This window comes from Meles meles, chromosome 2 (genome assembly GCF_922984935.1).
Source record: "Meles meles chromosome 2, mMelMel3.1 paternal haplotype, whole genome shotgun sequence".
NCBI classification, from domain to species: domain Eukaryota; kingdom Metazoa; phylum Chordata; class Mammalia; order Carnivora; family Mustelidae; genus Meles; species Meles meles.
In genome coordinates, this window is record NC_060067.1 from 202,908,658 (window position 1) to 202,932,628 (window position 23,971).

Here is a 23,971-nt window from a genome sequence, read left to right on the forward strand (position 1 = left end):
CTTGAGTTTATAATATACCCCAAATTTCAACTAATATGTACTTACAGAAATTTATTTGAAGCTAATTTTATCAAATAAATTATGTTATAGAGTTAATATAAATCGATTAGAAATTACTGTAAATATTAAAATGGTAATAAAAACTAATATCATACATACCTGTAAATTCGAATGCAGATTTAACTGCATTTGTGTTTTTTACGCCTCAATTTTTGTTACGCTTATAGAACCTATTCCTTTATAACTGGACATTTACTTTCAGTTAAAAGATTTAGTTATGCTTTCTTTAAAAAAACAATAAAACTCGGAAGTATTTTGACTGTGTATCCATTTATTGCTACATATCAAACTCATGACTGGAAATTTACTCTGAAACGACTGGTTTACTATATATTTTACAGAGGACAGCATGGGTGTTGGTTAACTTGAAGGTCCATCATACATACCTTACATTTTGATGTCTCAAGACACTCAGTCATTCCAATATTCAGTAAGTACTTAGTCTATGTCAAGCACTATTGTGGGTGTTGCATTATTTGATATGTTTCAATGTTTCAACGATATAATATTTTGGTACTATTTGTGAAACTTATATATGTTCTTTTATATACTTCAGTCTTTTATAATTTAAATATTATCTTTCTCCCAAATACGGCTATTCTATTTTATAAAGGACACATCTATTTTTCCTTGAAATCATATAAATATTTTATTTTTTGAAGTTAATTTATAAAGTCAACTCTTATTCCCCACCTTCCCCGCTCCCCTCAACCTTTGGCTCTTGGACAACAAAGGCTAAAGTAATTCTAACCCGCAAAATGTCTTAAAAAAAAAACCAAACAAGGAGAAAAACTTTCTGTCAAAATGGGTTGAGTCGTATTCCAGTCCCTAACGGTGAGAATGGGTTCACCTTTGCCCACATCAAAGCGTCATTCAGTGAGATAGTGGATTTCCCGTCTTCAAGGAAATATACAGGGCCCTGGACACAGAGTTGAGGAAAGAAAAGATGGGATTAGAAATTTGCAATATGCTTATAAACTTCCAGAAACAGAATCACTTAAATAGAAAAAAACACTGGCAGTATTCAGACAATGCTAATAGAAAATTTTAAAATATGAGAAAAGTCAGATTTTTTGAACTACTCCAAAATATAGAAAAAAAATTTAAATATCTTAATATTATGCCCGGATGTCCTTCAAAATAGAATTTGGTTTTATAATCAGAATTCTCTGAATGCAGTAGTGCTATCAATGACAAAGGTATTGCTAATCCATCAACTAACACAAAGTTAACATTTTATACAAGTATATATGCTTAAATAGACTTAAATACACTTCGCTATTTCACTCATACTGAGCCTACATCAGTACAGCTGGGGAAACTATTTAAGCCAGAAGCCCTGAACTCCTCTCGAGAAGATAAAAACATACTGCTGTGTACATTACACACAATTTAAAACCATGTCAATCGTATGACGTACAAGCCTATTTATGATTCAGTCCATGTCGATCGTATGATGTACAAGCGTATTTATGATTCAGTTACCTCAGGTACTTCGTCTGTCAAGGGTAGTTCTGAAGAACCGAATGCAAAAAAACCTTTTAATCTATTTCTCCCAGCTCTCAGAAAGAAAAGCATGATTTCAAAAACACAAAATGGACTAAAAACTAATGTTCCTAATTCTTTTCTAGAGTGAGCAGATTTTTGATCACGACTTCAAATCACTAAATCATGTGTAGATGTTGGAAAACTCGTCATGTGAAGTAGACTGCTTCCTACTCAAAGACACGTGACATTTCACAGTTAGAAACAGAACAACGATTTTTTATCGAAAGATCCTGGGAGGGAAGCACCCCATTTACATTAGTGCTAGATGGTAATGAGTAGGTCCTCTCCTACTGCAGGTCTGCGTGCAGAGAGGTAAGGCAGCCTCTCCGCTAGGTCATTCGGCTACTGCAAATGGAATGGAGAAAAAGAACCCGAAGGGGAGAAGTGAACAGGAAGGCGCACCAGGAATACGAAGGAAGGACTAGGAATGGCACAGGGAGGGCAGTGAGTAGCACTGAAGATATATTCTAAAAATTGCATGATGTTTTTGCTCTTTATTATAAGTTACTGAATTTACTGCTTTGATTCTTTATCTCTGAACATAAGTGGATAAAAAAGCATGCACACAACTAAATGTCCTTTCTGCTTTTTGGACTGTCCCCACTGGCCTGGCATATCAGTAACAGAAATGTAATAAGTCACATTCCATTAGAAGTAAAGAAGCCGCTGTGTAAAATGTGAACATTTTTCTGGGAAGTGGTGTTCTTTGCGTCTGGACGGTAGCTGCCATCGCAGTCTGCGTGGACGCGGCTTGTTGTTCCATGTGGACACCTCCACCTGGCCTGGCTCTGAGACCATGAAGGCGTCTCCCCTTTCCCTAGAAATGGGGCACTGGGAGGTGTCACTGCCCATCGTTACTTCTGATTGTACACTAGGGACCTTCCTTAGGGATTAGCCATCCCTCATGATTGATCCCAATAATTTGTAATTGCTGAAAAACTCAGTAAGCCAATATAAGAGCATGTATATCAATAACATACACATGTCAGTTCTTCATTTCTTGTGTTTATAAAATACAAATGGAGACTATAAAGTTAATTTTAATCTATTGCGATATGATCATTTATAACTGTGTTGACTGTTGCTTGGTCTCCCTTATTTAATTTCCCTAAGGCTATGATCTACAAAAAAAAAAAAAAGGACATGATCTACATGTACTTTTTAAACACTTGTATCAGTACACCTGTTACATGAGTTGCTTTCACGATAATAATACAACGACTATCTCTCTGAACGTATTTGGAGGAGAGACCATTTAAACTAACCATAGAGCATTAAGGGGGCGGCATCTTCTCACTAAGGCATCAGTCCTCTTCATAGGTACCTCCTCTTATTCAGATTATGCTTATTGTAAGACCACTTTTTTAAAATAAACAAGTGAAAACAATGGAAATGAACAATTTATGCCTTACATTAGGCTGTACCTGGATTTTTAATCCCGTAAGACAAGAGATGTGGATATCAGAATGACTGGGCAGATTTGATCCAGTCACGTAATCTGGTCCAACAATTCCTCTGAGTGGTTCTTGTTCTAGTCTCTTTAGTAAAGTTGCATAAACCATTTTTTGTGAATCAGAAGGGGGTGTATAGGCAGACTCTTCCGATGATCTATATTTTCAACAGATATCACATTTTCATTTTTGTAGAACCATAGACTTATTAAGGTTTAAATCAGAAACAGTCCGTGAGGATTATTTGGTCCCCCTTTAGAAATGATGGCAACTTAGACTTGATTTGTAGTAAAGTGAAGGACTTTGACAAGACAGAAAAGAACAGGATTGTAAACTATCACCGAATATACGCTGAACAAACCAAGATGCATTATGTGCTAAGATTAATAGTCAATCCACATTTTCAGCAAGTTTGTCTATAATATTAAGTAATACCTCCGCATTCCAATTTTTCCATCATCTCCACTCACCGGCTGACGGACTGTGTGCAAGCTCTCCACGCGTCCAACTCCTCCGAAAGGTGCTCAATTTTTAAAGGCACCGACACCGCCCGACGCTGTAACAGCTGACTGAAACATGTGAAACAGAAATTAACATCTGGCACCCAAGACGAAGATGTCAAAAAAGCAAATGTGCTTTAAATAACTGCAATTTCAGATTTAACAACTACTGCTCAAAAATACATGTGTATACGCGAAGGTGTGTGTGTGTGAGCTCGTGTGCACGTTTTCTTGTATATCTGGCCTTTAAGTGCCCTGAAGTCAAAGATGTTTGGTATGTGCCAGTTGGATGACAGTCTGAGTGAGCAGATGAGTGAAGGAAAGGCAAGTGAGGCTTTGGGGAAATGGGTGAAACGGGGGGGGGGGGGGGAGGGAAGGGGACACTGGTCATGAGAAGCACGGGGTGATGCACCGAAGTGCTGAATCATTACATGGTACGTCTGAAACTAATATTACACTGAAGGTTAACGAGATTTAAATACAAACTTAAAAAATAAAATGTAAAACTAGCAAAAAGGAGGTAAACAAAGGAAGGAACAAGCAAACTGTGGAGAAAGGAGAGACGAGCCAAGCAATGTCGTGTACTGGTCCCGCACGGCTGCTGTGTGGCACCGCTCACGTCTGAATCAAAACTGAATATTAGAGGAGTAAGAAAGCAAGTGGGAGACCAGCAAGAGAAGAATGTCAACTGGTGGAAAGGAATGGACATGAGGACTCTTTAATTTAATTTAATTCTTTAAAGACAGACATGTGAGAAAAAGCCATAGAACAGTGACATGAGGGATCCATCACATCTCTGTAGAGAAAACTGGAAAAGAGACATGATTAGTATTAATTAGGAAGCCTTAGATAAATAATTACTAGTCCTAGTTTCTTTAATAAGTTAAGAACTCAGTGGGTTTTCCAAGGAACTAGTTAGCTGAAATTTAAAAGTAAAAGCTGTTTGGGAGATAGAAACAGAACACAAGACCTTAGAGATGAAGTAAGGGTTAAGGAAGCCATTCTGTAACGTGCATTTTCTGGTTATTCCGGCTAATTGTAATCATTCTGCTGGGACATGGTAAGACTTGGTGAGGAAAAAGGTAAAACTCTCCCCCCATACACACACAAGTCTAACACTGTAGAAATATCTCAAATTGACTAGTAGCTTATCATGTTCTTTAACCCCAAATGACTGAACTTAAAATTTTTATTGACGATGTGGCTAGATCCAAAATGATTCCTTAAACACTCTGGCTTCCCTGTCTACAAATCTGCACTTGATAGGACTTCATCTGTGCAGTCGTTTTGGTGATCTGCCATAAACAAAGCAGTGTCAGAGAATGAGGAGAAAAACCAAGGCAAGCAGGCGGAGGGACGCTGAGAGACCACCAGGGAAAGCTTCCACAGGTACGGGGGCCACGAGTAATTCAGTTTGGCTGGAGAAGCTGCAGGGGAGGCGTGGTCAGAGCCCCGTTTTTGCAGACCTTTACTGTAAGACTAAGGATCTGGAAGTTCTGTGATGGACAGTGGAGGGTCCGGAGGGTACCAAGGAAGGGTGGCGCTTCCGGGGCCCCGGAAGCCACAGCAGGAAGGGGATGGAGCAGAAGAACAGAGATGCAGAGAACAGGTGACCAGACGCTGGGCTGAGGCAGGAGGGAGTTGGGGTAGACCCTAACTATGGCAGTCAGAAGGACACTTAGTCAGGACCCTGATCGTGTGATTCTGGGTGACAGAGATAGAATGACACAATCAAAAGAAAGAGAGAACACAGGAGAAGCAGCAGATTTGAGGAGGAAGAGGTTTTCATGTTGAGCCCACGAAGCTGAGGCCAGAGTCTGGCCAGCCACGGGAGCGATGCCTGAGTATGAAAACCACCACAGAGGCGAAGGGTGCAGCCACAGAAACGTTGAGGGTTACATGGAGAGAGAACTGAGGGGAGAACAGAGTGAGGGAGCCCAGGAGAGCAAGCCGGGAGGCAGAGGAAGGGAGGGAGCAGAGGGCCAGAGAGAAACGCCCTGGGTGCTCAGTATGAGGGGCGAGGGCAAGGGCATGAGCACAAGAGGACAGACTCCACAACCAGCAAAGTAAGAAGTTCCTTCCCATGAGGGCCTTCTTACTTTCTCGTTGCACACTAGCAGGCTTCGATGCATTCTCCCGAGTCTCTCCTGCCTCACGTGTGAAAGCCTCCTTTTATTTCTGATTGTTTCAAGGGACCATTTCCCCCTCTCTCTACTTTCATTACGCAAGTCACATGTAAATGGAACACATTTCACCAAATATTTTCATTCCATGTGGTACATCCTATTGCTCCCATCAGGTATTTCAATATTGTTAAAAACTGCTGTTGTTAAAAAATATTGTTAAAAACCCAAATTTGGGTCTGCCACCTGCACAGATACAGGTTTTTCCCCGAGTTTCCCGGCAGTGTCACTCCCCACTGTCCCTTAGTCTGCTCCAGGTGGTGGCCTGAGTCCCTCACGAGGCCTTCGCGGAGACAGAGAGGGACCGAAGGGAAGAGGAAGCTCTCTTGGAAAGTCGCCCCGTGTGAGGGGCACTCAGAAAAACTGCTTTTACGCACAAATGCTCAGCATTTTTTGGAGTTAGCTACTCTGCCTGGAGCAAAATAGTCAACTGGGAAGGGATGTTTTGCAAAGGCGCTGCCGATTTTCTGATGACAACAAGTTTTAAGCACAATGGCTGAAGTTCAGCAAGCGGGTAGAAAATAGAGGAGTTTGGCAGGACTGCTAGGCCCGACTCTGAAGTAGTGAGTCACCCACTGTTCACAAATCCTCTTTGCTTTTTCTTACTCTAGAGATCGGAAAGCTGAAATACCCAGTTTCTTCTAAAAACAGGGTTCCACGACAGAGTAGGGAGCCCAGATATGGACCCTCAACTCTATGGTCAAATAATCTTCGACAAAACAGGAAAAAATACACAGTGGAAAAAAGACAGTCTCTTCAATAAATGGTGCTGGGAAAACTGGACAGCGATATGTAGAAGAATGAAACTCGACCATTCTCTTACAACGTACACAAAGATAAACTCGAAATGGATAAAAGACCTCAACGTGAGACAGGAATCCATCAGAATCCTAGAGGAGAACATAGGCAGTAACCTCTTCGATATCAGCCACAGCAACTTTTTTCAGGATATGTCTCCAAAAGCAAAGGAAACAAAAGCGAAAATAAACTTTTGGGACTTCATCAAGATCAAAAGCTTCTGCACAGCAAAGGAAACAGTCAACAAAACAAAGAGGCAACCCACGGAATGGGAGAAGATATTTGCAAATGACAATACAGACAAAAGGTTGATATCCAGGATCTATAAAGAACTTCTCAAACTCAACACACACAAAACAGATAATCATATCAAAAAATGGGCAGAAGATATGAACAGACACTTTTCCAATGAAGACATACAAATGGCTATCAGACACATGAAAAAATGTTCATCATCATTAGCCATCAGGGAGATTCAAATTAAAACCACATTGAGATACCACCTGACACCAGTTAGAATGGCCCAAATTAGCAAGACAGGAAACAACATATGTTGGAGAGGATGTGGAGAAAGGGGAACCCTCTTACACTGTTGGTGGGAATGCAAGTTGGTGCAGCCACTTTGGAGAACAGTGTGGAGATTCCTCAAGAAATTAAAAATAGAGCTTCCCTATGACCCTGCAATTGCACTACTGGGTATTTACCCCAAAGATACAGATGTAGTGAAAAGAAGGGCCATCTGTACCCCAATGTTTATAGCAGCAATGGCCATGGTCGCCAAACTGTGGCAAGAACCAAGATGCCCTTCAACAGACGAATGGATAAGGAAGATGTGGTCCATATACACAATGGAGTATTATGCCTCCATCAGAAAGGATGAATACCCAACTTTTGTAGCAACATGGACGGGACTGGAAGAGATGATGCTGAGTGAAATACATCAAGCAGAGAGAGTCAATTATCATATGGTTTCACTTATTTGTGGAGCATAACAAATAACATGGAGGACATGGGGAGATGGAGAGGAGAAGGGAGTTGAGGGAAATTGGAAGGGGAGGTGAACCATGAGAGACTATGGACTCTGAAAAACAACCTGAGGGTCTAGAAGGGGAGGGGGGTGGGTGGTTGAGGGAACAAGTTGGTGGGTATTAGTGAGGGCACGTGTTGCATGGAGCACTGGGTGTGGTGCAAAAACAATGAACACTGTTATGCTCAAAAGAAATTAAAAACAAACAAACAAACAAAGAGGGTTCCACGGTTCTCACCGAAGGGAGGCATTTAACCCAAGTGGGCCTCTCCTTCCCGAGTCTGATGGCCTCATGCTTTAGGGTCCCTGCCTTGTCACTCTTCTCCGCTTCCTGCTTAGAATGCAGACCCTGTAGGGGTGGGTTCCTCAAGCAAGTGGAGGGGAGCCGAGGAGGTCAGCGTCAAAACGAGCAAAGAATTCAGTCCTGGATGGCCTCCGTGCACAGCTCTAAGGGCCCTGGGAAGCCGATCCCAAGTGTCTTGACATAAGACCAATAAATCCCATGTGTTTAAGCTAGAATTAGGATTTCTATCATTTACATCCTAATTCACTTCTAATTCATGTATTTTTATCACTGCTTTATTATAAAGTGCATGTTAATGAACCAGTGGATGCATACAATATGTATGGGAGGACTTCTAGATGTACTTAGAGACTATCTCAGTGAAAGGAATTTCCCTAAGTTCGTAACAGAAGCGAAATTGGTTTTACCTTGTGTATTCATAAAGTGCTGGAACGATGCTTTGGTACTGTCTTCTGATAGCCAATAGTGCCCCAATATAACCACATAATATAAGCAATTCATTTCGAGCTCTAGAAGAGAATATATATATATATATATATATATATATATATATACACACACACACACACACATATACATATATATCTTTAATTCCATAACTTGAGATCTAGAACGTTACTCACATATGTAGTTACTGTACTTGCATCTCTGTATTTTGATGAGTGACATTTATAGCAAAATATGTTTAGAAAATTTTCCAAACTTGAAGATGTTTTATTCTTAAGTTAACTCCTATTCACACACTTATGTTATACCTCTAATAAGGTTTAATTCTTCTTGCCTTATTGCTTTTCTCTATTCCTTGACTGTTTCTTCATGTCCATTTTTCTCTAAATAACTCATTAGGCTCAATTTAGGAATTCCTGGCATATTGTTTAGACTCTGGGAAAGGACAGAGCATACCCACTCCACTTCTGGCTAGGGAAACTTGTCAAAGTTTCCCAGGCTGTGGCGTCATCATTTCTACACATGCCATTAAAGCAAAAATAGCCCAAAGCCTCCATTATAAACTACACAGTCTCTGGGGACTTTCATTCTATGGACAACAGTGTCCTTAAATGAAACATGAATGTAGGGATGGTGTCTGTTTTTCACTTCCTAGCACCTTCACTTTTCCCCCAGCCTAGTATGCTTTGTACACAGTTGCTATTTAATAGATATGACCACTAGCTTCTTGAGGACTTGAGGACTGAGACTACCCCACAGCTCTGAATTAGCCCTATCTGAGCCAGTTAGGGGTATGTGTGTGTGTGTGTGTGTGTGTGTGTGTGTGTGTGTGCACATGGGTACACACACATATATAAACATACATACTCTAGGTATTAGTAAATAGGACCACTTAGATTATTTGTTTCAAATTGATCTCTTTATTTTTTCTTAAGAATAGCAAATAAAGGCACGCCTGGGTAGCTCAGTAGGCTAAGAGTCCAACTCTTGTTTTCAGCTCAGGTCATGCTCTCAGGGTCACAAGATTGAGCCCCAGGTTGGGCTCTGAGCTCAGCCCAGAGTCTGCTTGAGATTCTCTCTCTCCCTCTTCCTCTCCTTCTCCTCACTCCCTCCCTCTAAAATAAATATATAAATCTTTAAAAATAAAAAAAAGAAGAGAAAATAAAAATGTAATTTTTTCTACAAGGGCATCTACTGGCCTAAGATGATCTTTTTTTGTGATCTGAACACTAAAAACAATATAACCATTTAAAAACGTTACATAGGTTCAATTATATATTTTGGAGAAAAAGAACTCACTTAGTACATGTATGCAAGACTAATTTTTCAGTACGAATATAACTCAGCAAGTCAAGAACAGGATAAATGGTATCCAATGTCCAATTTGAACTCATGATGTATTCTGGCAAAATAAAACCAAATACGAGATTCTCTAAGTAACAGTTTTAAAATGTGTTCATCCAATTTTTAACTTATGTAATTAATTCTCTTCTGGTCAATGCCGTCTACCCCCTTATTTTCTGGATCACAAGTACTTCCATATTTACCGTCTTTTAAGTCCCCATACTCTACCATCACCAATCTCTTTACTTTTTAAATTTAGGATGGCCAGTGCTTGGTTTCAAGGTTGCTTATCAATATTAATGAAAAGATCAAGTAACTGAGTAGATTTTAGATTATACTAACAACAAGAAACTTACCTTTAATGAAATCAATACCAATAGGAAGGGCTTTTTCAGGTTCCTGACTTAACAAGTAGTATTTCACAGTTTCAAATATATTACCATCTGCATGGGCTGTCTCCGCCAACTGCATACATTCCTCTACCATGGGTAGCTTGCACTGAAAGCAATTGGTTTGATGATGTTACTATATTTATAGGGATAAAAACAGCAGTATAAGTGGTAAACATTTCCAATATGTCTAGTATGCTTTTCTCATTAAAGTCGTTCAAAATAGATGGAAATGAAATAATTTGTATTAAGAGCATACACTTAGGAAAACACCTTTAGGATCTAATAACAATAAATAGGGTATTAGCTAACGAGTTAATAGCTTTCCATCACATAAATACCTAATAAAAGAGGTAGAAGGAAACTGTGATAATCGGAATTAGTATCCATGCACGTAATTCAGGGGAAAAAAGGCCGAGATTTTTTATTTCAAGATACACTGACCAATGCCAGAAACTACATTAAATGTAGAAAATGTCAACAGTACACTTTTCCACAACCTCTACACTCTGGACTTTAAGTTCACTCGGCCTTTGAGACAAAGCCACGTCATTTCAAGCAGGAAGGCAAAACACGTACAAGCTCTCACAGTTTTTAGCTCTGACATTCTGAAATGCCACAAAATGGAGATTTTGAGCCCATGAGATTTCATTACTGTAAAATGCAAAGCAATACTCCCGGTTTTTTTCAAATCATTTTTTTTCCTGTTGAAACAGAGAGCCTGCTCCTCCCTAGGTAAGCTCTTCCGCCTCCATAATGCAGGCAGGAATTGAAAGTTCTCTTTTATATCCAAACCTGATGTGTTCATGACTTTGAAGTGGAAGTGTTAAAGGTCTGCTGGTCAGTTTCTAAGCAACACCTATAAATCGTTGAAGGCTTTGTCTAGCTGGTCTTCGGCGACCCTGGAGAAGGTGTTCCCGGGGCAGAGGGCTTTCCGTGTGTGACCCCCGGGGCCTCAGTTCAATCACAGTAGGTCATGGGTCCGCTCATCTTTGAGATTCCTCATGCTTGTCCCTTCGTTCTTTCCCTCTATGTCCCTTCAAGTGACTAAGATGGTTTATTCGACCTATTTATTAACGCTCTTATTCAAGAGGTTCATAACTTCTGTGACTTGAAGTGGGTGGGGAGACGGGTGAAGGAGGTGATGGGGGCTGGGGAGCACCCTGGCTGTGAGGAGCCCCGGGCGATGTGTGGAAGTGGGGAGTCACTATATTGTTCACCTGACACTAACAACCCACGGCATGTTACCCACCCAGAAGTTAAATGAAAACATAAAAAATAAATAAAAATTTGGTAAACTGAACATTTTAGATTCCTTAATTTCTCCCTCTTAAACAATTACAACAAACTTAATTAAAGGGGCTTCCATACATATAACATTTCCACATTGTTTCCCCATCTTCATTTACTAAATGCCAGTTCTTTACTGAGCAACTACTATGTGCTAGGTACTATGCCTGGCTAAATAAAATAAAGTTTCTTCACTTTGTTACATGCTCCAAGAGTAAAGGAACTGGAAAAATGATTTCTATTGAAATTTTATTCTCAAATCAAATATAAGTAAGATGATCATTCCTGTAATTTCTGTCCTATCTTAAAATTCTAAAAGTTATATAAATCAACAAAATATTTGAAAACACAATTTTTAGCATTACTTGCGAAATTGTCGAGAGGTAGTAACACGTGTACACAAACTGACTAGTCTTTCTAAAGAGTTATTAATGAAGTCTGACCAGAAAGTCTGACGATATCTCTTTAGAACGTGTGATGAAAAGACTGTGTGAATGTCATCTTGCCCATGTCATTACCAGTGTGTAAACACAGACAAATATTTTGCCCTCTAAGCCTCAATATTAGCACCTGCTGTTCTCACCTCAGAAGAAATGTGAGCTACTCTTAAAGCACAAGGCAGGGCGTCTGCGTGGCCCAGTGCGTTATGCGGCGGGTCCTGATCTCAGGGTCCTGGGTCCGAGCCTGGCATAGGGCGCTGCAGTCAGCGGGGACTCTGCTTCTCCCTCTCCCTGGCCCTCTGCCTCCCCTTCCTCCTGCTCCTGCTCTCTCTCTCTCTCTCATATCAATCAATAAAACATTAAAAAAAAAAAGGCACTATGCAACAAATGTAAAGTTCCTACTTCCTTATTTTAATTCCAACATGGAAATAGCTTTTATTTGTCATGTTCGTAAAAACAAGCGCAGCTCACCTAAAAAATAATTCACAGAATACAAAGTGTATAAAGAAGTTAAATCACCCCAAATCTCACAACCTGTTGATTACTGTGCACACTTATCCTTTCACAGGTATCTTTCCTGGTATCACACACTCACACACACTTCCACACATCTGCTCACACACTGGAGCTCACACACACACATATGCTCACTTATACACACACACACACACACACTTCGGGTCTATTTGCACTATCACAATACTTAGTAAGTATCCCGTTGTTGAATGAATAAGGCCACTCAGCCACTGGGCACAAATCGAGGGTCATATAAGTGTAACAAAACATGGTTTTATTTTCAGAGTTAAAGATAAGAAAATGTTTTATTCTATCTTACATTTTTCTTAAAAGAACTGTACATATCTCCTTAAATGCTATACATAAGTACATACACAGTTGTTTTCAAAATGGAAATCACACGGCATGTGCGTATTTCATATTCTGCTTTTTCATGACCGAGTTACGGCCATCTACCAGCGCCAATAAAAACAGAACTTCGTGACCTTTTTAATGGATTGAAAGCACTGAAGTACAAAAATGTGCTGCACTTTATATAAACCTTCTGATTATGGAATATTTTGATTGTTTTTATATAAAATCTTGGCACGTAAGTTCCTATATTCTATAAAGGAATAATTCTTTAAACAACTTTAGAGTAATGCATGGGAATTTCATTATACGTCATTAACTCTTTTAGGGATCCTAAGTTGCCTATTTTTAAAAAGTCAGCTTCCATGTCCCTTGCGATGCAGAGCAGCAGAGTGGGAAGCTCCTGGGACGCAGAGGCAGACAGGCTGAACCTGACATTCACCCTCTGCCTTCCACTGAGGGCAGCTCCTTCCCTTCTCTGAACTCTCTTTCTTTGTGGAAAAGGAACAATATCCCCGGTTTTTCAGGGCGTCATGAGAATTGAGTAGAACACAAATGCATGCGAAAATCTACAACTGTCCCAAGCATACAGGAGAAGCTCAAGAAATGTCACGTACCGTTACCATTTTTGTTATATTTATAAAAGGGTTGGAAAGGGATATGTTTGTTTCCCTGCCTGAATCTTTATGTGCCGGAACCCACAGTTAGTTAAATCACAGCACTGCGTTCCGACTGGAGAATGGACTGTCCTGACCTTACCTTCTCACGAAGATCGTTCAGCTCCTCAGTGCAGCCTGGGTAGAAGGCACAGAGTTTGACCAGCTGCAGCTCATTGTCAGGAGTCATCAGCAGCAGATCGGCCGCCAGATTCCTACGCTCACAACAAAAGGGGAAACTTCAACTGAGGGAAAAAAATCTAAAAATAACATTTAGAACTATTTGCAAGGAAGAAAATTCTACCGCCGCCCTCGATTTTCTACTTATATAAACAGCACCAATTTCCTACCTAATTATGGAAGTCTTCTAAATGTGGATGACAGAAACTGAAGAGCATGAAGGATAAATGGATTATGAAATTTCTATAGTTTTTTTTTTAATCTAAGCAAATCTTTATATATTCATAATTAACTTTGTTATTATAGGACAATTCTCTAACCAAGCTAAATAGAATTAGATATGTTCTTTGGAGTGAATTACACAGCAAATTTTGTCAAAGCTAATTCTCAACAGCTTTGGTCATGCTAGCCAACCACGGCTCCTTAAAACCAACAGAATAGATGTTTTAAGTTTAGAATTTGGGGTATTCCACAACTCTCCTAAACTTTAGGTCGAAATCAAAGATAGAAATTCAATTTTTGGATTTACTTTTTAAAGACTCAATAAATGGAATAAATCACTTAAAAAATAAGATACTGTAAAGTGTTGTATGGACTTAACAGCTTTACATTAAAATATTTTGTATAATTCTTCTTAAAAATCACTAGGTAAAGAGTTTTTGGTTGCATACATCATAATTGAGAAAACACTACTTTTTAATGGTTCGAGATGTTATCATTCCATTTTCAAGAAACTGATATTTGACACGTTCAGCATAACCTGAGAATAGACAATATTTCAAACGTGAATTTCTGAAGGTCAGACTTAGAGTAAAATCCTCCTTCACCTTCTTTGTGAAGCCTTCAGTAAAATGTACACTAGTCATTTATATGAATAAATCATTTTTGAAACATTAAGAGATGTTTAATCGAGAATACTGTAAGCTTGGAACAGGAATAGACAACTCGTGTGCGTCAAATATTCTACTGTCATGTAACACGTAAACCTTTGGATATTTTTACAAGTCTCAAATTAGGGTAATTCATCTGTTCCTGCTAAAAGGTTTAAATGACTCTGTTTTCTTATACCAACATTTAATAGCAGTATTCAATTATGTCCATGAGAATACAGAAATTACCATTTGCTTTTATAGGGCATAAAATAGCTGTGCTAAACTTCTATTCAAACTTTTATAAACATTTAAGTCTGACTTTCTCACAGTAGAATTATATAGTCATACACTGAAATTTACAGCTATGCTAGTTAATTTTATTCACTCTTTAGTGTAATTTTCCATTCACTGAAAATTCAGGACACGAATTGGGGAAAAGGTATATATTTGTAATAATACAGACCTACCTAATAACCTAAAATCTGAAATTTTGCTACCAGAACAGGCGTTTTTCACTTGCTTAGTTATTAACTATCATTTAGTACTACAGAAAGTCAGTTTGTTTATTACACAAGTTTTAAGTATAAAATCAGGAGTGATTTTTGAATCTGGGCTACAGGAACTGTTCGTATTACTTTGTAGTTAGGTTTAGGTTTTACATGTTATAAATTCTATGAAAGAACTAGCATTCTGTGAAACAATGAAGTAAGAACAGGTAATGATCATTTCTTAATACAGAGTTCATATTCTAAAACTTTAATATTTTAGAATTTAATATTCCAAAATAAAACATGAGTTTTTTAATTAAATGTTTTTATAAAACTAGGTAATACCTGTATCCAACAGATGGAAAGCTGGAAAGAAAATGATTTTAAATATGAACACCATGGAAAATATGCAATGAGAACCAGGAAGAAGGAAATTTTACCAGTAAATGCAAAACAGGCAAAGTACACTGGGTTTACAAAATTATGAACATTCTCTTGAAATTACGCAGCTATCCATTTTAACTTAAATTTCTGGAGCTCTATGAATACCCATGAGGATTACAGATTCCCCCTAGAAATAAACCTGATTGGTACCACATATTTCAGAATTTGAACTTTATCCTAGTTTCTTGTGCATGTGTCTATTCTATGGATATATAAAGGAAACTTCTTGAGGGCAGTTATAAGGAAATGGAAGTTTGTTTTGTATTAAAAGCAACTAAGATATATAATCGGTTGAAAGATTTTTTTACAGCTCACTTAACTTTCTTTTTCTTTTTTTGCTATTTTTTACCCTGATCTAAAAACAAACAACTAATCACATTTTATTGAGATTAAATGACTTTTAGCAAGGAGTCAGTCACCTTTGTGAATAAATAGCCTGAGTTAAACCTCATGCTTTGGGATAGGTCCAAGGCAAGTCGCAGTAAGTATGTAACTAGCTGCTATCCACAAAGAAAAACGGGCGCTTGCTACGGATGGTGGGAAGTTTAAGGCCGATGGTGGGGGAGGGAGCTCTTACACGTGTAAGATATGGTAAAAATTATAAAAACCCTGAGATTCCTGATTCACTATGAAGCCCCCAGATCCAGAAAGAAGAGGAAAATGGGAAGTGCTGCTCTTCTGCTGATTTAGCCACAGATTAAGGACGTGGTATAGCATGACACCTGCCACAGCCTGGATGCTTGTGTGCCCCCCTCCCCCCCCCCCCACCCCCGGCCGAATTCCTATGTTGAAACCTAATCCCCAAAAGAATGGTATTTAGAAGTGGGGGCTTTGGGAGGTGATTAGGTCCTGGGAGCCAAGCCCTCATGAATGGGATTAGTACCCTTATAAAGGAGCTGGCCCCTTCCACAAGTGAGCACAGCGAGAAGCTGGCCAATGATGACCCAGGAAGCCAGCTCTCATCAGACACCTGATCCGCCAGCATCTTGATTTTAGGCTTCTCAGCCTCCAGAACTGTGAGAAACAAGTTTCTGTTGTTTATAAGCCACCCAGCCCGTGACATTTCATTGCGGCAGTCTGAACTAAGACGGTAGCTAAGTGCAAACTTTGCAGCCGGTTTATGTAACCTTGAACCTTGGCTTTAGTGGTGACTGAGACCTGCGGCGAATCAGTACCACCTGCAAAGTATCTAGTGGGTCATTCCACGTAAAGTGTTTCAGACGGTGCTTGGCACACAGTAAGCAGCGCAGAAGGGTCGGCTGGCCGTCCTTATGATTACTATTTCTATCTTCTGTAGAGGCCAGCAGTGGGGTCTGTCTAGCTCCGTCGTAGGAGCGGCACGTGTGTGCACGGGGCGTACGGCGGGAAGAGGTGCAAGACCTGAGAAGCAAGTTTACTCGGAAACTCCTTGGGGTTCTATGTACTTTGGGGAAAGAGAAGATAAAAGTCTACAGTTGCCTTTACTCAACAACCGTCTTCTGACTGTCAGCATCGTGTGTTTCCTGAGGCGGCTCGGTGAGGAAGGACCGCCTGCCCTGAGATCAGGGCGCTGTGCACGGGAGCGAGGACTGCTGGGCCAGGGCCCTTCCAGTGTTGATGTCCAGGCGCGCTGCCCAGTCTGGGAGAACAGCCTGTTCTAAGTCTCCGGCTAAGCCACACTGTTACTCTCCATCAGAAAGTGACTTTATGGGGTGCCTGGGTGGCTCAGTGGGTTAAAGCCTCTGCCTTCAGCTCAGGTCATGATTCCAGGGTCCTCGGATCGAGCCCCACATCCGGCTCTCCGCTCAGCAGGGAGCCTGCTTCCCTTCCTCTCTCTCTGCCTGCCTCTCTGCCTACTTGTGATCTCTGGCTGTCAAATAAATAAATTAAATCTTTAAAAGAAAGAAAAAGAAAGGAAAGTGACTTTATTTTCCACACTTTAAACTAAGACACAAGATCTGACACGAATGAGTGCAGATATATAGAATTTAAAATGTGGGAATGTGTGGTCCTGATTATCTTAAGAAGGGTGCATTTGTTCCCATGATGTTTTGTGTGCTGGGAAGATCGTGGAGGTGCGCCTGCCCTGCGTCAGAATGGGTCATGGAAGATTTCCTTCCTTAACCAGGGTAGTTCCCACTGTCACTTCGCTGTGATGGCCCGGTTTCTCCCCAGTCTCTGCTAGTAATTTAGAGAAAGGAGATGCTATGCTCTCCCAATACACACCAAATGCAACTAACTTACAGTATTTAAAAAAGGTATCCCATCACTGTAGAATCTTTCTTTGAATTTGGAAATTCTTACCATGTGGGAATCATCATGCATTTTCTTGCCAACAACTCCAGGGCATAGTGGGTGCCGGGGGCCGCGGCCTCGCCCAGCGTGGTGCCCACACACACGGCCAGTTCCAGCTCGTTCCCGCGGATCAGGTACGCCATAGCACGCTTGCTCAATGACAAAATAAATGCTTCAGTTTCATAGATGCAGCATTGGCTCATCATTCCCCGCTAACCTCATAAAGTAGGTAAAGCAGTATTAACCTATAATCAATCATTCTTCCAAAGGATTGAATGTCATATTCCTATGAAGTTCTTATGTAAGTACAAAGGCAATTTGCAGGTGGAAAAGCCTGTGATAAAGGGCCAGAGAGGAAATTTTTATAAGGTCAGAATTTAAGTTGAAAACCCTCAGTATTGGGCGCGTGGGTGTCTGAGTTTGTTAAGCGACTGCCTTCGGATCAGGTCACGATCCTGGAGTCCTAGGATCAAGCCCTGTATCAGGCTCCCAGCTCCACGGGCAGTCTGCTTCTCCCTCTTATGCTCTCTCTCACTCTCAAGTAAATAAATAAAATCTTTTTAAAAAACCCTTAGTATTATCTTTGTAATTAATAACCGTCTTTCTGCCATATCCTCCACATGTTCTTCAATCTATCACAAAACAATGTGAATTCTTAAAAGCTTTTTCAGTAGTGTGCAATGATTATCAATTACCCCTTAAATATACCATATCTAAGGATACACGCAAAATAGAACCCATCTTTACTTCACATTCTTCTTCTTAGATTAGTGGGTCAAACAGAAAAATACCTTAAAAACAGAATATACCAAAGAGTACTTAAAAGTAAGTGCTTTCCAAGGTCAGGTATGCTGAGTCCCAGTCCAGATTCTTCCCTTTACCACACTACTGCCCCTCACATAGGATGAAACACTTAAAGTAAGGTGGTTATAAACATGTGTCTTGTGATAAAAATAAATAAATTGGGGGGAAAAAAAAGATCACATAGTCTCTAGAGTTCATGTGTGCTTATAAGGCCTGGGAGCTCAGGCTTGGAAAGCACGCACAGTCAAATCTCACACAGAAGGCGCTGCATTTTTTCCACTCCAAGACCGTGCCGCGTCCTAAGAGTGTCTCATCCACAGACAGCGAAATGTACCTCGGTGTTATCTACAGCTAGCTGGCAGCACGCGGCTAGCATGGCCCGCCCGTCCCGAAAATACCACTCCGCTAGTTCTTCACTGACTTTGTGCAGGAGTCTAGAAGAGATAAAAGCATATATTCTCCATAAACACAAGGATTCCACCACAGAATGGACTAATGCCCTTGAACAATAAGCTGATTAAAGGATCAAATCAGATTTAATTTGATATCTTTGATTAGAGTATAAAGTCTGATTTTTGGTAAAAAAAATCAGGAAAGCAGGTGGGGCAGACAAACCACACTGCCAAATGTCAGAAGAAAAGCTTAACTTTCAGAATTTACCATCCTACACTGAATCATTTATAACTCAGCTATAGGGACAGTCAAGCTTAGAAGTGAACGAAAACTTTCAAAATTTAGTGGTGACACCAAGTACAGGCGGTGGATGTTCCAGCTTAGTAATGGCAGGGAACAGCAGCAGAGAACCAGGAAGGAGTATGCTGGTCGCAACACTATTTGTTTAACATTTTATGACTCTTTTTTTTACTGGATGAACATCCTTAAAGTTTAAATATCCAATTCTCAGGAACAATAAAAGGAGCCAATAGAGGTGGCACAGGAAAGTAGATTATTAGATTTTACAAAGGTCTAAAGGCTGAAGAATTCTAACTTCCAATTCTTTTAAAAGCATATGTAAAAAAAAAAAGTAAAATAAAATAAAAGCATATGTCGCTGGATTTCTTCTTTAAAAGGAGCATAAATTTTATTCCCAACACTAATTCTGGGGTCTTGGGATTATGAACAATGAACAGTTATCCACACTGACTTTACAGTGAAACATTCATAAACAGCACACCTGTATTTTCACAGCCCCTCCTTCCCTAAACTGGTCTGATCAGTTTTTAAGTATTTAAGTACTTAGGTGCTTTATTTGCGATCTCTCTACTGAATGCGTTTTCCTTCTCTGGAAGGGGCACACAATGTCATAGGCTGCGTCCCCATGCCTGACGTTTGCCCTGTTCTCCGCAGGAGGAGCCGAGACAGGGTGTGACCGTGGTGAGAAACGAGGTGACCCCGCCAAGCCTTCTTTTGAGAACTTCATGGCTCTCAAAACCTCCTACATGGAAGCCAACCATGAAAATATGACCCCACACAAGGGATGAAATGCTCACTCATTAAAGTCCTCCTTGTAGATATCATCGGAAGACGAAGATCCTTTCGGTGTAGAAACATGTAAGGTCTGCATGTTTCCCTCACAAGCGGCCTAGAATTTAATGAAATCTTTAATTAATTTTTAGCTAATTCTTGATAGCTGACCAATTTCAAAAAAATTTTTTTTCAGAATTTTATTTTGATCAAAGTACAGTTGACCCTTGAACAACATGGGTTTGAACTGCATGGGTCTGCCTCATGCAGATTTTTTTTCAGTAAATACAGTACATCACTGTAAATGTATTTTCTCTTCCTTATGATTTTCTTAATAACATTTCTTTCCTCTAGCTGACTTTATCATCATAATACAGCATGCAATACATATACAAAACACATGTTAGTCAACTACATTATCGGTAAGCTTCTGGTCAACAGGAGGCTATCAGCAGGTAAGTTTTGGAAGAGTCAAAAGTTATATGTGGATTTATGACTGGGTGGGGGTTCAGTACCTCTAATCTCTGTGGTGTTCAAGGATCAACCACTTACTCAAATCATGGTTGAAATTTATACAATTTGGAGATACCCTTAGAATTTGGGAAAAAAAAACAACAACAACAACCGTGAACTCCCTTTGTAACAAGTACATGGTTACTAGAAAAATCTGCTCAAGCACATCTGACATTCATCAGCATACAGAAGTTCAGACGTCAGGGGTGCTGGTAGGTCTAAACTACCCTCGATGTGCTCAGATCCTGTGACAGCGATGTGGGTGGAGACAGCTGGGAGGTGGGCGGAGGCCAAGCCATCCAAGAAGCGGGATCACGTGTCGGCAAGTGCGGCCGGTCAACACAGCCTTCGTTCCACCCACGCACCCACCCACCAGGGCACGGAGCCTGCGCAGTCACGCAGCTGTACCTGTGCAACAAGCAGAGCTTCTTTAAGCTGACCTCTTGACATAAAAAAGTCGACTAATTTTTTCACATCACCAATGGCGATGCAGTACGGAATGACATCATCCTTGTCTTCCTGGATTAACTGATCCGCTCTCCTAATAAAATAAGAACAATTTCTTTTATAATATGCTAATTTCAAGGTTCTAGTTCGGAGAAAGATTTTCTGAAATATCTAAAACATCCAAATATTCAAAATATGTGGTAGATTTCATAAAGCCCTTTTGCATATCACTTTTCTAAAAGACTCAAATTTTATAATCAAATCAGATATGGAAGACAAAAGTTTTCTGGAATAATAAATACTACAGATACTTGCTTTCTCTTAGAATACTACGTATTTTCATATTTTTAAGTGCACTGAACATTTTGGTCTTTAAATGAATGCAGCTTATCTATTACAATGAGCAGTATGCTTTCTGAAAGTAAGTTGCAAACTAGGTATGTGTGCTGGGATATCTACTTTCACCTGCATTAATACATCCAGGGGTGTCTACTTCATCACAGACAGTAGAACGCTAAATGTTTTACTGAGCACAACCGTGAATGGAGAGTTTCTAAATATAAGTAGTTTAAAATCATTAAAAAAGATCATATAAAAGCATAAATATTGGTAATACAGAATATTATGAGTACCCCAAGCAAGGTCGTTAAGAAAAAATAATGTTCCTGGTATATGAGGGGAAAACAGGATCCTGATCTTGGACATGATAAAGGGTTTACTTATGACTGCCTCTGTCTCTCTGTATCCTGTCTATGTTTCTCTTTTCCTAAGTCCCAGGTAGTTTCCCAATGACCAACCAAATTAATTCAACTCTTACAGTTTTGTTAAAAACTAATCTGGTCTATTTAACTTATGCTGGCATTTGCATTAAACTACATTACAACTGCCAATTTTTGGATAGGTGTAGCAGACTTTTTTTTTTTTTTTTTTTTTGGCCCAGCTTATTGTTAACAGTCTTCCATTCATAGGGTCTCTGACATTCTCCTCAACAACTATGTTTTTAACCACCTGACCCTGATTTCCTTGTTAGAGGAATAATATCCCCTTCCTAGGGACTGGGACTGAGATACTGCCACTCAATCTCTCTGAACGGCTGGATTTATACAACACAAACTTGGGCGTTGTGGGGAGACCTTTTTCTGGCCAACATGTGAATTAAGGAGCAGAGAATATCAGGTGTTGGTTTCCCAAAATAATGAAATAGTTTTTGCTGAAGTTGAAACAAAATGGTTTTGTGAAATAATCATCGCTAATTCGATTTTATTAAGGTTTCAGTGGGAGGGAACAACATAATTGTGCAGTGAGGGTACAGAAACTGAGCATTATTGGGGATTCTTAGGACTTAAGATGGGGAGCCTACAGTGTGAGGGCTGGAGCCAGCGTGCTGATGAACTCAACATCGGGAAAGTGGGGGCTAGCGCACGGTCTACATTCCTATGGCAGGTAAGTTTGTTAATCCTTTTGCATTTGATGCTTAACCTCTGACAGATTTTTATTTGTACATGTGAACTGCAGTTGAATTTACTTCTAAATCATGTGCCATGAAAGAAAAATCAAAACTTTTTAATGCCAGGAGGAAGGCACTTACTCATTAAATAGTACTCCACGGGCTTAGAGCAGCGATTGGCACAAAGGGAGGACTAACTAAATAAACATTCACTGAATGAACAGAATAGAATAGAACAGAAAGCAGTCTTATGTTGTGAATTGAAACGTGTCTGCCCAAAAGATATGCTGAAGTACTACGCCATGATATCTACAAACGGAACTTTATTTGGAATTACGGTCTTAGCCAATGTAGTCAGTTAAGATGGAGCTGTACCGGTTTAAGGGAGACCATAAATCTAATATGACTGGTATCCTCAAAGAAAGGGGAAAAGAGACACAGGGAATAACGCCCTGTGAACACAAAGCTGGTGTTGGAGTGATGCGCCCACGAGTCAGCAGCTGCCAAGGATCGCCGATAACCCCCGCAGGCTGGGGAGAAGCATGGAACTGAGTCTTTCTCAGAGCCTCCACTAGGAACCAATCCTTCCGGCAACCTGACGATGGACCTCTCTAGCCCTCAGGGCTGTGAGAGCATAAACACCTGTTGTTCTAGGCCAACCAACTCATGGTGCTTGGTTGTAGCAGCCACAGAGACGAATACATCTCCACAACAGTCTTCTTTGTCATCAGTACCTCCTTTATATTCACGGAGGGGACATGGCAGGGATTAGTGTCCAGAGAGAAGTTCTGAGTTATGACTCTATAAAAGTTATTTATAGAGTAAGTATTCTGTGAACTTCTGGTAACTGCCAGAAAATCTTAGAAACTGTCAGCAAATTTCAATAGCAATATATTCACCAGTAAGTATGTTTACTGATCTGTCAATTCCTCCACTGACAGGGGAAAATCTGCCTTCTACTGTTTTTTTTCCGATGTCAGGTCAAATACAAGAACACCAAAATGACTTGTAACCGATTCATTTAATTCACTGTACAGTAGACATAAAATTCAGCTATTTTTAAAGACAACATAACAGTAAAAATTCTCAAATGTTATCATCATATTTATATACTGCTTCCACTTTAACATATTTCAAAACATGTACCTGGACACAGACTCTCGGCTTACCTCTGCATTAACTTCTTCCAGTATTTTACAGACACCCCTGGGGCGACGGACAAGGCTTTGTCCCACTAGAACAGAAAAAAAGAACAAAAACATGTTGTCTATTTAAAATTTTATGTATTTATTTATTTGAGAGTGAGGGCGAGAGCTGGGGGAGGGGCAGAGGAGGAAGCGGACCCCCCACTGGGCAGGGAGCCCAGGACTCTGGGATCCTGACCTCAGTGGAAGGCAGAGGCTTAGCTGACTGAGCCCCCCAGGCACCCTGATTGTGCTTTTAATGGACTTTTTTTTTCTTTAAATGAACTCACATTTATAATACGAGTTTTTAGTGTGTTTTTAGAGTGTTGGATTTCCAGGAATATTTTTGTATTCTATTTGATGCATTGCACAGAGTATAAATATTACCACATTTTAAAATAAAGTAAGATATATAAACTGTATTATTTAGCAGGGAAAATCCCAAACCTAGAGAGAGGGGGCAGAGTGTGGGAAGGAGAAGAGTAGTAACTAAAGTATATGGTTTGAAAAACATACTAACTCATCTTCTGACACAACCCCAGAGTAATTT

The 23,971-nt window shown here is 40.0% G+C and overlaps 1 protein-coding gene across 11 annotated transcripts in view; it reads right to left on the reverse strand.

Annotated features, from left to right (window-relative positions):
* Nucleotides 1–161: 161 nt before the first annotated feature.
* The window catches only part of WDR17 (WD repeat domain 17), a 108,243-nt gene continuing 84,433 nt past the window's right edge, over nucleotides 162–23,971 (reverse strand). For 2 of the 11 annotated variants that reach the window (XM_045998155.1, XM_045998158.1), the window contains 13 exons: nucleotides 23,407–23,471; nucleotides 20,752–20,884; nucleotides 19,857–19,948; nucleotides 18,701–18,800; nucleotides 17,572–17,711; nucleotides 15,190–15,210; nucleotides 13,408–13,519; nucleotides 10,019–10,160; nucleotides 9,618–9,720; nucleotides 8,279–8,380; nucleotides 3,530–3,628; nucleotides 3,033–3,216; nucleotides 166–979 (listed from right to left, as the gene is read on the reverse strand). In XM_045998155.1, the coding sequence (XP_045854111.1) occupies nucleotides 860–979; nucleotides 3,033–3,216; nucleotides 3,530–3,628; nucleotides 8,279–8,380; nucleotides 9,618–9,720; nucleotides 10,019–10,160; nucleotides 13,408–13,519; nucleotides 15,190–15,210; nucleotides 17,572–17,711; nucleotides 18,701–18,800; nucleotides 19,857–19,948; nucleotides 20,752–20,884; nucleotides 23,407–23,471 (1,413 nt within the window). In that variant the 3' untranslated portion in view covers nucleotides 166–859. Of the gene's footprint in view, nucleotides 980–3,032; nucleotides 3,217–3,529; nucleotides 3,629–8,278; nucleotides 8,381–9,617; nucleotides 9,721–10,018; nucleotides 10,161–13,407; nucleotides 13,520–15,189; nucleotides 15,211–17,571; nucleotides 17,712–18,700; nucleotides 18,801–19,856; nucleotides 19,949–20,751; nucleotides 20,885–23,406; nucleotides 23,472–23,971 lie in introns of those variants that run through there. The other 9 variants (XM_045998153.1, XM_045998156.1, XM_045998154.1 and 6 more) reach the window with 9 other exon arrangements.